Genomic DNA, 12,977 nt, shown 5'->3' on the forward strand with positions numbered 1-12,977 from the left:
CCTGGTGGCACAGTGGTTAAGAATCCGCCTGCCAATGCAGGGTACATGGGTTCAAGCCCTGGTCTGGGAAGATCCCACATGCTGTGAAGCCACTAAGCCCGTGCACCACAACTACTTAGCCTGTGCTCTAGAGCCCGTGAGCCACAACTACTGAAGCCCGCGTGCCCTAGAGCCCATGCTCTGCAACAAGAGAAGCCACCGTAATGAGAAGCCTGCACACCACAATGAAGAGTAGCCCCCACTCGCTGCAACTAGAGAAAGCCTGCGCACCGCAACTAGAGAAAGCTCACACACAGCAATGAAGACCCAATGTGGCCAAAAAAAACCTAATAAAATAAAATTAATTAAAACTAATTAATTAATTAAAAAGACTATGTGGTATTGACATCAAGATAGATAAAGAAAGGAGTGAAAAAGAGTCTGGACATAGACCCATACACAACTGATTTACCACAAAGGTTCACAGGAAATTCAGTAAAGAAAGGGTTGTCTTTTCAATAAATGGTGCTGGAAAATTGGATATTTGTATACAAAAGAAAAGAAAGAAAGAAAAATTGTACTTAAATCCAGACCTGGTACCAAGTATAAAAATTTATTCAAGATATAGACCTAAATGTAAAGTAAAAATTATAAAACTTTTAGAAGAAAAAATATATGAAACTCTTTTTGGCCTTCATTTTGGGAAAGATTTCTTAAATATGTCACCAAAAGTGAAATTCATGAAAGAAAAAATTGAAACTTTGGACTTCACCAAAATTAAGAAATTCTCATTGAAAGACACTATTAAGAGAATAAAAAGCAAGCCACAGAGAAAATACTTGTAAATCAAATATCTGATACTGGAGTTCTATACAGAATATATGAAAAACTTGCAAAATTCAATAATAAAAACATAAGAAACCAACTTTTCAAATGGGCCAAAGATTTGAGAAGACATTTCACCAAAGAAGATACACAGATAGCAAATAAGCACTTGAAAAGGTTCTCAACATCACCAGTCATTAGAAAAATGTCAAGTAAAACCACATAAGATGCCACTACATGGCTATGAAAATGCTTAAAATTGAAATCATAATACCTAAGCGTTGACAAATATGTGGAGCATCCAGAATTCTCATATACTGCTGGTGGAAATGTGAAATAGTGCAGCCACTTTGTGAGTTTCATAAAGTTAAATATACCCTGTATCATCCAACCCCAGCCACTCCAGTCCCAGGTATTTATCCAAAAGAAATAAAAGCATATGTTCACACAAAGACTTTTCATGAGTGTTCATACAGGCTTTATTTGTATTCATCAAAACTGGAGACTACTCAAATTTCTTTTAACAGGTGAGTGGCTAAATAATTGTGATATCTATATTACTACTCAGCAATAAAAAGAAATGAACTATTGATACATGCAACATTATGGATAAAATTCAAAATAATTATGTTAAGTGAAAGAATCCAGTATGTATTCTACATGATTCAATTTATATGAATTCTAAAAATGCAAACAAATCTATGACGGAAAGCAGATCAGTGGTTGCCTGGGTATGGGAGGAAGGGGAGGACTGGGAGAGGCAGGAGATAGAGATTACAGTGAGGCACAAGGAAACTTTGGGGTGAAAGGTATGCTCAGGATATCGATCATGACAATGGTTTCATGGCTGTGTAGATGTCAAAACTTACCAAATTATACACTTTAAATATATGTAGTTTATTACACTTTGATAATATACCTTATAATTATCCCTTAACTATTATACCATAATAACGTTTTTCTATTATAATTATAGTTTATATAATAGTTCTTTTTTAAAAAAGAAAAAATCACTGAGTTTGCTGTAAAGTACAAGTACAGATATATGGTTGTACTTAGAAGCAAATAAATAAATAAATAACAGAAGAAAAATAAAATGCCAGGAATGTTGAAAATAAAAGAATGAAAAAAAAGGGCAGAAATTTATCCTTACCTCCCAACATTCACATAAAACTAATTCCACTTGGATTAAAGACCTAAATGTTCCCAGAATGTGTATGGAATTTCTACAAGTCAATGACAGAAATGGCCCAAATCAAAAGTAGGGAAATACCCTGAACAGTCAAATCACAGAAAAGGAAACACCAATGGCCAATCAACACAGGAAGAGATGCTCTTGCTCACTGGAAAGCAAAACCCATATGAGATTTCACCACAAACCTAACAGATAGGTGAAAAATGTGAGGATGTGGAACAAGAACTCATCACTGCTGCTGGGAGTATAAAATGGTGTTGAACAGCTTCAGAACACAATGTGGCAATCTAATCAAGTTGAGGCTACCCATGCCCATGAACCAGCCACTGTGCTCCTAGGTATGCATCTTGAGAGAAACTCTCGCATGTGTTTCCAAGGAGGTAGCAAGAATATACAGCAACGTTATTTCATAGCCAAAAACTGGAGGTAACTCAAATGTCCAAAAGAAGGGACAAGATAATTCATTTGCATTAAAATATTCATATAATAGAATCATATATAACCATTTTTAAAAGTATAAACTAAACCTACACATTTTAATATGAATCTCACATAAAACTGGTGAAAAAAGGCATGTTCCAGAAGGAGGTATACAATATGATACTACGTGCAGAGAAGTTTACAGACATGCAAAACAACTCTCTATATGGTTGAAAGACCTGCTGAATGGTTAAAAGGCTAAAGGCAATCATGGGCATGCTAATGCAGAAGTCGGATTCTCAGGGGCAGGAGGAGTGGGACATAACCAGGGGGTGTCACCTGGTCTTATAATGGTCTATTTCTTAGGCTGCAGGGAAGGCAGATTGGCACTCGTATAATTCTTCATACCCTGTTGTAATCTTAAATAACCCATCACTGAAGAAACAAAGTAATGGGGTAGAACCAATGCACAAAAACGTTACCAGGTTACTGGACAGAAATCTAGCAGGGTAGATGACTTAGTCTCAGAGGATAAGTGCTATGTTAAAGGTCAGGCCAACCAACAAAAGTTCAAGAATGGAGAGATCCTAGAAGTGCTGGACAAGGGACACCAAATGAGCGGAGTGTGGCTCTATGGGGGAGGAAAGAGGGGGTTGCCAGGGAAGCCCTCTCTGGGCTGAGTGGGATAGCATAGAAGGGAGGCCTGCAGAAGAGCTTTCTCCCCAGAAGCTCACAGATGCTCCTCTTTCCTCACCTGCTAAGCGCCTCACTGCCTTGTCTCCTTGTATGCCTGGTGTTTCCTACTTACCTGGACAAAGGTCCAGAAGACTTTCACTCTCCTCTCTCCAGGGCTCGTCCCCTTGCTCCAGTTGTATGATGAGTTTTGGTTTAGGAAAGGCAATTCCTACTCACAGGGGAAAAAAAACAAGGTGATCTTGGGTTAGTGACTTAAGAGGCTATCACAGAACTTGGACTCAGCTGGGGAATGCAATGACTAAGAGGGTAGGGAAGCATGCCAGGGCGGGTGGAGGGGGACAAAGTTTCTCTGAATGCTGAGAAAAGATGACTAAGGGGAGGGAGGAATCCTGGATCTAAAGGCAGTATATGATTCTCCCCTGTGCTTGAGTAAATACAAATATTTACCCATTTGAAGCAAGATCACTTTGGAGGAGGGCCCAGCCTTGGAAGAGGCCTGGAAATGCAACATCATAACCCCCCAGCAACACACACACACAAAACTTCACTATTTCCAACTCTATAGAATCCAGATACTCTCTGGGTGTAGGGAAAATATGTTTCTTTCTAAGCCCAAAGAATGGTGGCTGCTCCACAAAATCTTAAGATGCCCACAGGCAGTCTGAGACATGAGACAGGCCAACCTTACCCAGCGACACCATATGGCTGTAGTTCTCCAGCATTACATCCCGATACAGGGTCCTCTGAGCAGGACTCAGTAGCTTCCACTCCTTCTGGGTGAAGGCCACAGCCACATCCTTGAAGGCCATTAATGCCTGTAACACAAACACATCCCTGCTCACCCAGAAGCCACCCATGCCCACTAGTCAACTTAACCTAAGCCACTAACCAGAGCCATGGCAGCAGTAAGGCTAGCGTGGGGCACGCGGGTGAGATAGATAGATAGATCCTGCTTTCAACCTGAACCCTTTTGCCATGTGTTCAAGACTACTAATCCTTCTCCCACATTGCTGGTGGCTCTATTCAGGGGTTCTCTATTCTGTTGATCTTTATGTCTATGATGCTGTGAAAATCAGTTTTGATTACTGTAGATATCCTGTAGGTCTTGAAATCAGGTAGAGTGTTTCCTCCCCCTTTATTCTTCATTTTAAAGATATCTTACCTATTCTAAGGCATGTGCCTTTCCATATAAATTTTAGAATAATCTCATCTATATCTACCAAAAAACCCTGCTGGAATTTTGACAAGATTTGCATTAAACCTGTATATCAATTTAGGAAGAAATGACATCTTTACCATGTTGACTCTTCAAATCTATGAACATGAGATGTCTCTCCATTTACTGAGATGTTCTTTGATGTTTTTCATCAGCATGTTGTGGTTTTCAGCATACAAATCCTAAGTAGGTTTTGTTTAAAAACTGATCCCTAAAAATTCCTTCATTTTTCTTTTTTTTAGTGATTTTAATGGTATTATATTTTTAGTTCAGTTAAAAATGATATAGATTTTGTTCATTGCTATGATATAGAAATAAATTGTATGCTTATCTTGAATCCTGCAACATGGCTGAACTCACTTATTAACTCTAGGAGTTTTTCTTCTCCTAGATTCCTTAAGATTTCCTATATAGACAATCATGGTATTTGCATATAGGGACAGATTTATTTCTTTCCTTATAATCTATATGTATTTTATTTCCTGTCTTGCCTTACTATAGAATTTCTAGCACAAAAGTGAATAAGAGTGGTGGGGGCTTCCCTGGTGGCGCAGTGGTTGAGAGTCTGCCTGCCGATGCAGGGGACACGGGTTCGTGCCCCAGTCCGGGAAGATCCCACATGCCGCGGAGTGGCTGGGCCCGTGAGCCATGGCCGCTGAGCCTGCGCGTCCGGAGCCTGTGCTCCTCAACGGGAGAGGCCACAACAGTGAGAGGCCCGTGTACCGCAGAAAAAAAAAAAGAGTGGTGGGAGCAGACATCCTTTCCTTGTTCTTCATATGGGGAGGAAAACATAATGTCTCAAAGCATTAAGAATACTGTTCCACAAAGATACCACATCACACCCATTAGGATAGCTATTACCAAAGAAACAGAAAAAAACAGGTTTTGGGAGGGAGTGAAGAAACTGGAACCTTTGTGCACTGTTGTGGAAAAAGTAAAATGGTATGGTTTCTGTGGAAAAGAGTTCAGCAGCTCCTCAAAAAGTTAAACATACAAAAAAAAAAAAGTTAAACATACAATTTACCATATGATCCAGCAATTTTAATCCTCAGTATATATACCCCAAAGAATCAAAAGCAAGGACTCAGATACTCATACACCAATGCCCATAACAGCATTATGCACAATAGCTCAAAGGTGGCAACAACCCAAATGTCCATCAACAGATAAATAGATAAGAAAATGTAGTACATATATACAAAAAACTGTACATTATTCAGCCTTAAAAAGGAAGGAAATTCTGATACATGCTACATCAGAGATTAGCCTTGAAAACATTATGCTAAGTGAAATAAGCCAGTCACAAAGGACAAATATTGTTTGATTCCACTTATAGCAGGTACCTGGAATAGGCAAATTCATAGAGACAAAGTAAAATAAAGGTTACTAGGAGCTGGGGGGGAGTGGAGAATGGGGAGTTATTATATAATGGATAGAGTTTCAGTCTAGGAAGATGAAAAAGTTTTGGAAATGAAGAAAAGTGATGACTGCACAATGGTGTGAATGAACTTAATGCCAATGAACTGGACATTTTAAAATGGTGAAAATTTTGTTATGTATATTTTATATTTTAAAAAAAAAGAATTATGCTACTTATAGATGTTTTTGTAGATGTCCCTAATCAAGTAGAGGAGTTCCCCTGTTTCTATTGTTCTAAGGTGTTTTTTTCCCCCACAAATGGTTATTGAATTCTGCCAAATACTTGTACTGAATAAACTGATATTAATATAATCATGTGGTCTTTCTTCTTTAGCCTGTTAATATGGGGGATTACACTGATTGAGTTTCAAATATGAAACCAGTCTTGTGTCCCTGGAATAAATCACACTTGATAATGGTGTACAGTTATTTTTATATATTGTTGAATTCAATCTGCTAATAATTTAAGGATTTTCATGTCTATATTCATGAGAGAGGTTGAACTGTAGTTTTCATTTTTCCTATTATCCTTGTCTGGTTTTATTACCAGCGTAATATCCATAAAGTGAATTAGAAAGTGTTCCCTCCTATTTTCCGAAACAAAAATCATGTAGCATTGGTGTTTAAGTCTCCTGTAAAAATTTGGCAGAATTCCACAGTAAAATCACCTGGGCCTATAAATTTCTTTTGTGGAGTTTTTAAATTATAAATTGGATTTTCCTAATAGTTATAGCCCTGTTCAAATTATCTACTCCATATTGGTCAAGTTAAAGTACAACAGTTTGTTTTTCAAGGAAACCAGTCCTGTTTCATCTAAGTTGTCAAATTTATGGGTGGATATTCTGTTGATGGCTACAGAGTATGTAGTAATACCCCTTGTTTCATTCCTGATACTGGTAATTTGTGTCTACCCTTTTTTTCTTAGTCTTGCTAAAGTTTAGTCAATTTTATTGTTTTCAAAGAATCAGCTATTTCACTGATTTTCTCTATTTTTATTTTCAATTTCATTGATTTTTGCCTTTATCACTATTATTTCCTTCCATTTTGTTCTTCTGAGTTTACTTTGCTCTTATTTTTCTAGGTTCTTGAGGCAGAAGCCTGGATTATTGACTTGAGACTTCCTGTTTTCTAACATATACATTTAGTGCTACAGGTTTTTCTCTCAAGACTGCTTTAACTGCATCCCACATACTTTGATATCTCATAGTTTCCTTTTCATTCACTTTCATGCAGGTTTTTTTATTTCCCTTGAGATGTCATTTTTGATGCCCAGATTATTTAGCAGTGTGTTATTTTCTAAGTGCTTAGAGATTTTTCTGTTAACTTTCTCTTATTGATGTCAAGTTTGATTCCATTGTGGTCAGACAACATACTTTGCATGATTTAAATTTTTTTAATTCACTAAGGTAAACAAATTTTTTTGTTTCACGTGTTGTTTTGTGGCCCAGAATACATCTATCTTCATACAGTCATCCCTCAGTATCCACAGAGGACTGGTTCCAGAACCCCGCCTCAGATACCAAAATCCACAGATGCTCAAGTCCTGTATATTAAATGGCATGGTATTTGTATATAACCTCATACATCCTCCTGTATACTTTAAGTCATCTCTAGATTACTTATAATGCCTAATACAATGTAATGCCATGTAAATAGTTGTAAATATAATGTAAATGCTACGTAAATAGTTGCTGGCACACAGCAAATTCAAATTTTGCTTTTTGGAACTTTCAGGAAAAAATTTTTTTTTAATTTTTGATCTGCAGTTGGTTGAATCTGCAGATGTGGAACCCATGGATATGGAGGGCTGACTGTAAGAATATGCATTTTGCTATCGTTAGGTGGAACGTTCTGTAAATGTTGATTAGGTTCTGTTGGTTGATGGCGTTGTTGAGCTCCTACTGATTTGGGGTCTAATTATTCTATATAACATTGAGAGAAGGGTGTTGAAGTCTCTAATTGTTGATTTGTCTATTTCTCCTTTCAGTTTTCTCTTCACATCTTTTGAAGCTCAGTTATTTGATGCATACACATTAAGGATCCTATCTTGCTGATGAATTGACCAATTTATCACCCTCTGTATCTGGTAATTTTCTTTGAAGTCTATCTTACCTGATATTAATATAGCCACTCTTGCTTTCCTTTGATTAATGTCTGCATGATGTATCTCTTTTTTATGATTCCTCTTCATTTGTGAAAAATATTTTCATTTCATACAGGATTTGGCGTTTACAATTCTTTTACTTCAGTGCCTGAAAAACATCACACCACTTTCCATCTAGCCTCTCATTTCTGATGAGAAATTCACTACCATTCTAATAGTTTTCTTCCTCTGTAAGAAATGTGTTATTTTTTTTAGCTGATTTCAAGATGTTTTCTTCATTTTTAGTGTTCAGGAGTTTCATTATAATGTATCCTGGTGTGGATTTCAGTGGGCTTATCATGTTTGGGATACACTCAGCTTTTTGAATCTGTAGGTTTACATCTCTTGCCAAATTTAGGAACTTTTCAGCAATTAATTATTCTAATACTTTTTCAACCCTGCCCTTCTTTGCTTCTTCTTCCAGAACTGCAGTAACACAAATGTTAGATATTTTGTTATACTCTCACAATTCTTGAGACTCTGTTCGTCTTTTTCCCCATATATTTTCTTCCTGTTGCACAGATTGGGTAATTTCTATTATTCCATCTTATAGTCCAATAATTTCTCTGTTAACTCCAATCTGCTCTTAAGCCCATCTTCTGAACTTTTTCTTTCAGGTACATATTTCTCAGTTCTGAAATTTCCATATGCTTATTCATTACATCTTCTATTTCTTTGCAGAGGCTTTCTAATTTTTCATTTTTCTCAAGTGTGTTCTTTTAGTTCTGGATATCCAGTTGTCCAAGCACCACTTGTATAGACCGTTCTTTTTCAATTGAATAGTTTTGGCATCCTTGTCAAAAATCAATTGATCATATGTAAGAGGAATATTTTTCTGGGCTCTCAGTTCTATTCCAATGATCTATATGTTTATACTTATGGCAGTATAACACTGTTTTGCCGCTGTTTGTAGCTTGGAGCTAAGTATTGAAATCAAGCAAAGTGAGTCCTCCAACTTTCTTTTCCTTTTTCAAGATTGTTTTGACTATTCAGGGTCCTATGAGATTCCAAATGAATTTTAGGATAGGTTCTTCTATTTATGTAAAACATGAATGGTACTTTGATAGGGACTGTATTGAATCCATAGATCACTTTGGATATTACTGTCATCTTAGCAATATTGTCTTCCAATCCATAGCATGGGAAGTCTTTCCATTTATTTAGGTCTCCTTTAATTTCAGCAATGTTTTGCACTTTTCAGTGAACAAGGCTTTTGCCTGCTTGGTTTATTACTGAATATTTTATTATTTTTGATGCTATTGTAAGTGGGATTTTAAAAAATATTTGCTGTTTGAATAGTTCTTTGAAAACGTACATAAATACAACTGACTTTTGTGTGTTGATTTTGTGTCCTGAAACTTCGCTGAATTCCTTTTTAGCTCTAACAATTTTTTTTGTGGATTCTAGGGTTGTATAGATTTGAGATAATGTCTGGAGGAAAGAAATAATTTTACTTCTGTTTGAATGTGGATGCTGTTTCTTTTTCTGCCTAATTATTCTGGCTAGAACTGCCAGTACTATGTTGAACAGAAGTGGCAAAAGCTGACATCCTTATCTTGTACTGTTTTTCAGGGAAAAGCTTTCAGTCTTTCACCATAAAGAACAACATTAGTGTGGATTTTTCATATAAGGCCTTTATCACGTTGAAGAAGTTTTCATCTATTCCTAGTTTACTGAATGTTTTTACCATGAAAGGGTACTGAATTTTGTCAAGTGCTTTTTCATCATCAATTGAAATGATCATGCAGTTTTTATCCTTCATTCTCTGAATGAAGTATATTATAGGATTTTAATATTTTGAAACATCATTGTAAATCTCACTTGGTCATGAGTTACAGCATTTTGGTGAGGATTTTTGCCCCTATATTCATAAGGGATATTAGCCTGTAGTTTTCTTTTCTTGTAGTGTCTTTGTCTGAGACCTCTGTAGTCAGAGCAATGTGTCACAGAATGAGACAGAAAGTGTCCTCTCCAGTATTTTGGAATAGTTTGAGAAAGATTTGTGTTAACTCTTCTTTATATATTTAGTAGAATTAACAAGTGAAGCCATCTCATTGTGAGCTTTTCTCTGTTGGGAGGTTTTTTTAATGACTGCTCCAATATCCTCACTAGTTACAGATCTATCCATAATTTCTATTCTTTCCTGAGTCAGTTGAGATAAACTGTGCATGTCTCAAAATTTGTCCATTTCACCTTGGGTAGCAAATTTGTTGGCATACAGCTGTTAATAGTATTCCCTTATAATCCTCTATATTTTTAAAAAATTGATAATAAAGTTTCCAATTTCATTTCTGATTTTAGTAACTTGAGTCTTTTTTGGTTAGTCAATTTAGATAAAGGTTTGTCAATTTTGTTAATATTTTTAAGGAACCAACTTTAGGTTTTGTTGATTTCTCTATCATTTTTCTATTCTCTATTTTGTCTTTGCTCTTTTATTATTTCCTGCCTTCTGCTAGCTTGAGTTTAGTTGGTGCTTCTTTTTCTAGTTACATAGGTTATACAGTTAGGTTATTAATTTGAGTTTTCCCTTAATACATGTATTTACAGCTATAAATTTCCCTCTAAGCACTGTTTTCACCATATTCCATAAGTTTTGGTATGTCATGTTTTCATTTCCATGTCTCCTAAAGTATTTTCTACTTTGTGATTTTTCTTCTTGACACATTAGTTGTTTAAGAGTGTCCTACTTAGTTTCCACATATTTGTGAATTTTCCAAAGTTCTGTTATTCATTTCTAGTTTCATTCCATTGTGAACAGAAAAGTTACTTTGTAAGATTTCAATCATTTCAAACTGAAGACTTACCTGTGGCCTAACATATGGTCTATCCTGGAGAACATTCCATGTGCGCTTGAGTGGAATATATATTTTGCTGTTGTTGGGTGGTGTGTTCTGTACATATGTTAGGTGAAACTGATTTACAGTGTAGTTCAAGTTCTATATTTCCTTGTTGATTTCCTGTCTGGCTGCCCTATGCAGTATAGAAAGCTGAGTATTGAAGTCACCAACCATTATTGCAGACCTATTTTTCTCTCAATTCTGTCCATTTTTACTCCATATATTTTCGGACTATATTGCTAGGTTATGTTTATATTTATAATTGCTATATATTATTTCTGTAGTGAATCTTTTATAAATATGTCTTTCTTCATTTTATTATCTTTTCCTAATTTAAAATCTGTTTTGTCTCATGATACAGCCATCCCAACTCTCTTTTGATTACTATTTGTATGAAATATATTTTCCCATCCTTTTACTTTCAACCTCTTTATGTCCATATTATCTAAAGTGAGTCTCTTGTAGGCAGTATATGTATAGATCTTGGGTTTTTTTTTTAATCCAAACTGCTAACCTAGGCCTTTTGATTGGGGAGTTTATTCAATTTATATTTAATGTGATTACTGAAAAGGAAGGATTTACTTTTGCCATTTAGCCTTTTGTTTTCTGTGTATATCTTTTGTTCCCCAGTTCCTCCATTACTGCCTTTTAAAATATTTATTGATTTTTTCTTGTATTTTTTTCACTTTTATCATTTCTTTCATTTTCTGTATATTTTTAAGTATTTTCTTAGTGGTTACCATGTTAACATGTTAAGCCTGTAAAAATCTACTAACTTAGTTTCAATAGTATACAAACACTCTGCTCCTATACTTTTCCATCCCTCTCCCCTTATTTTGTAATTGTCCAAGATTACATCTTTATACAGTGTATGCCCATTAACATAGATGTATATTTTTTGTGTTTGCCTGAAATCATACAGAAAAAGCAGAAGTCATAAACCAAACAAAAAGCACAATAATACTGGCTTTTATACAAGCCTCTGTACTAGTGTTCACTTTTCTTTCTTATGGTTTAGAGTTACTATCTAGTGTCCTTTTCAAATCAGCTTGAACGTTTTGGTTTGGTTTGGTTTGGTTTTGGGGTTTTTGTAGAGCAGATCTACTGTTAATGAGCTCTCTCAGATTTTATCTGGTAACATCTTAATTTCTCCCTCATTCTTCAAGAATAATTTGCCAGATATAGAATTCTTAGTTGACAGTTTTTCTTCTAAGACTTAAAGTGTGTTATGTCTCTGACTGGTGGCCTCCATGGTTTCTGGTGAGAAATTGGCTGTTAATCTATCTGAGGGTCCCTTGTAGGTAACAAACAACTTCTCACTTGCTGCTTTCAAAATTCTGTCTTTGGGTTTTGACAATTTGGTGTGGATCTTTTTGAGTTTATCCTACTTGGAGTCTGTTGAGTGTCAGGGATATATAGATTTGTTCTTTTATCAAATTTGGGAAGTTTCTGGATATTATTTCTTGAAATTTTCTCTCTCCCCTTTCCTTCTGCAATTCCCATTATGTGTATGTAAGTAAACCTGATGGTGTCACACAGGTTTTTCAAGCTAATCTTTTCTTTCTGTTCCTCACAATGGGTAACCTCAGTTGAAATATTTCCAAGTGTACAGATTTAATTTTACCTGTTTAAATATGCTGTTGAACCCCTTTAATGAATTTTTCCCTTCAGTTATTGTACTTTGCAGCTCCAAGATTCCTATATGGTTCCCTTCTATAATTTCTCTTTATTGATAATCTCTATTGGTTCAAACATTGTTGACATATTTGTTGACCTAGTTCCTTTCGTTCCATGTCCATGGTTTTCTTTAGCTCTTTATGCATATTTAAGATAGTTGATTTAAAGTCTTTGTGCTGGGGCTTCCTCATGGATAGTTGGTAGGCAGGCAGTTTAAAATGCCACAGTACTCTCCTGCCACAAACTAAGGAGCTTCTTTCTTCACCAAATCTTCCAGTTTTGACTAGATTCCAAAGTTTTACAAAAGTTAATTCTGACAGTTTCTGGCAGCCCATTAGTTGCTTTTGAGCAGGTACGATCATGGATTTCCCTTACTCTGTCATTTTTCATATCACAAAGTTTTTTTGTTAATTGTATGATTCCATTTATATGAAATATCCACAACAGTTAAAACCACAGAGACACAAGAGGGTTAGTGGTTGTCAGTATCTGGGAAGAGGAGCAAATAGGGAGTGATTGCTTAATGATAAAAATGCTGAAACTAGATAGAGGTGATGGTTGCACAACACT

The 12,977-nt window shown here is 35.8% G+C and overlaps 1 protein-coding gene across 2 annotated transcripts in view; it reads right to left on the bottom strand.

Moving 5' to 3' along the window:
• Window positions 1-12,977, bottom strand: part of ZNF169 (zinc finger protein 169) — a 53,493-nt gene that overhangs the window by 19,446 nt on the left and 21,070 nt on the right. For both annotated transcript variants that reach the window (XM_067744880.1, XM_067744879.1), the window contains exons 3-4: window positions 3,804-3,930; window positions 3,228-3,323 (exon numbers count right to left, since the gene is read on the bottom strand). In XM_067744880.1, coding sequence (XP_067600981.1) covers window positions 3,228-3,323; window positions 3,804-3,930 — 223 coding nt within the window. The remainder of the gene's footprint in view (window positions 1-3,227; window positions 3,324-3,803; window positions 3,931-12,977) is intronic.

Source organism: Pseudorca crassidens, chromosome 7 (assembly GCF_039906515.1).
Source record: "Pseudorca crassidens isolate mPseCra1 chromosome 7, mPseCra1.hap1, whole genome shotgun sequence".
Lineage (NCBI taxonomy): Eukaryota > Metazoa > Chordata > Mammalia > Artiodactyla > Delphinidae > Pseudorca > Pseudorca crassidens.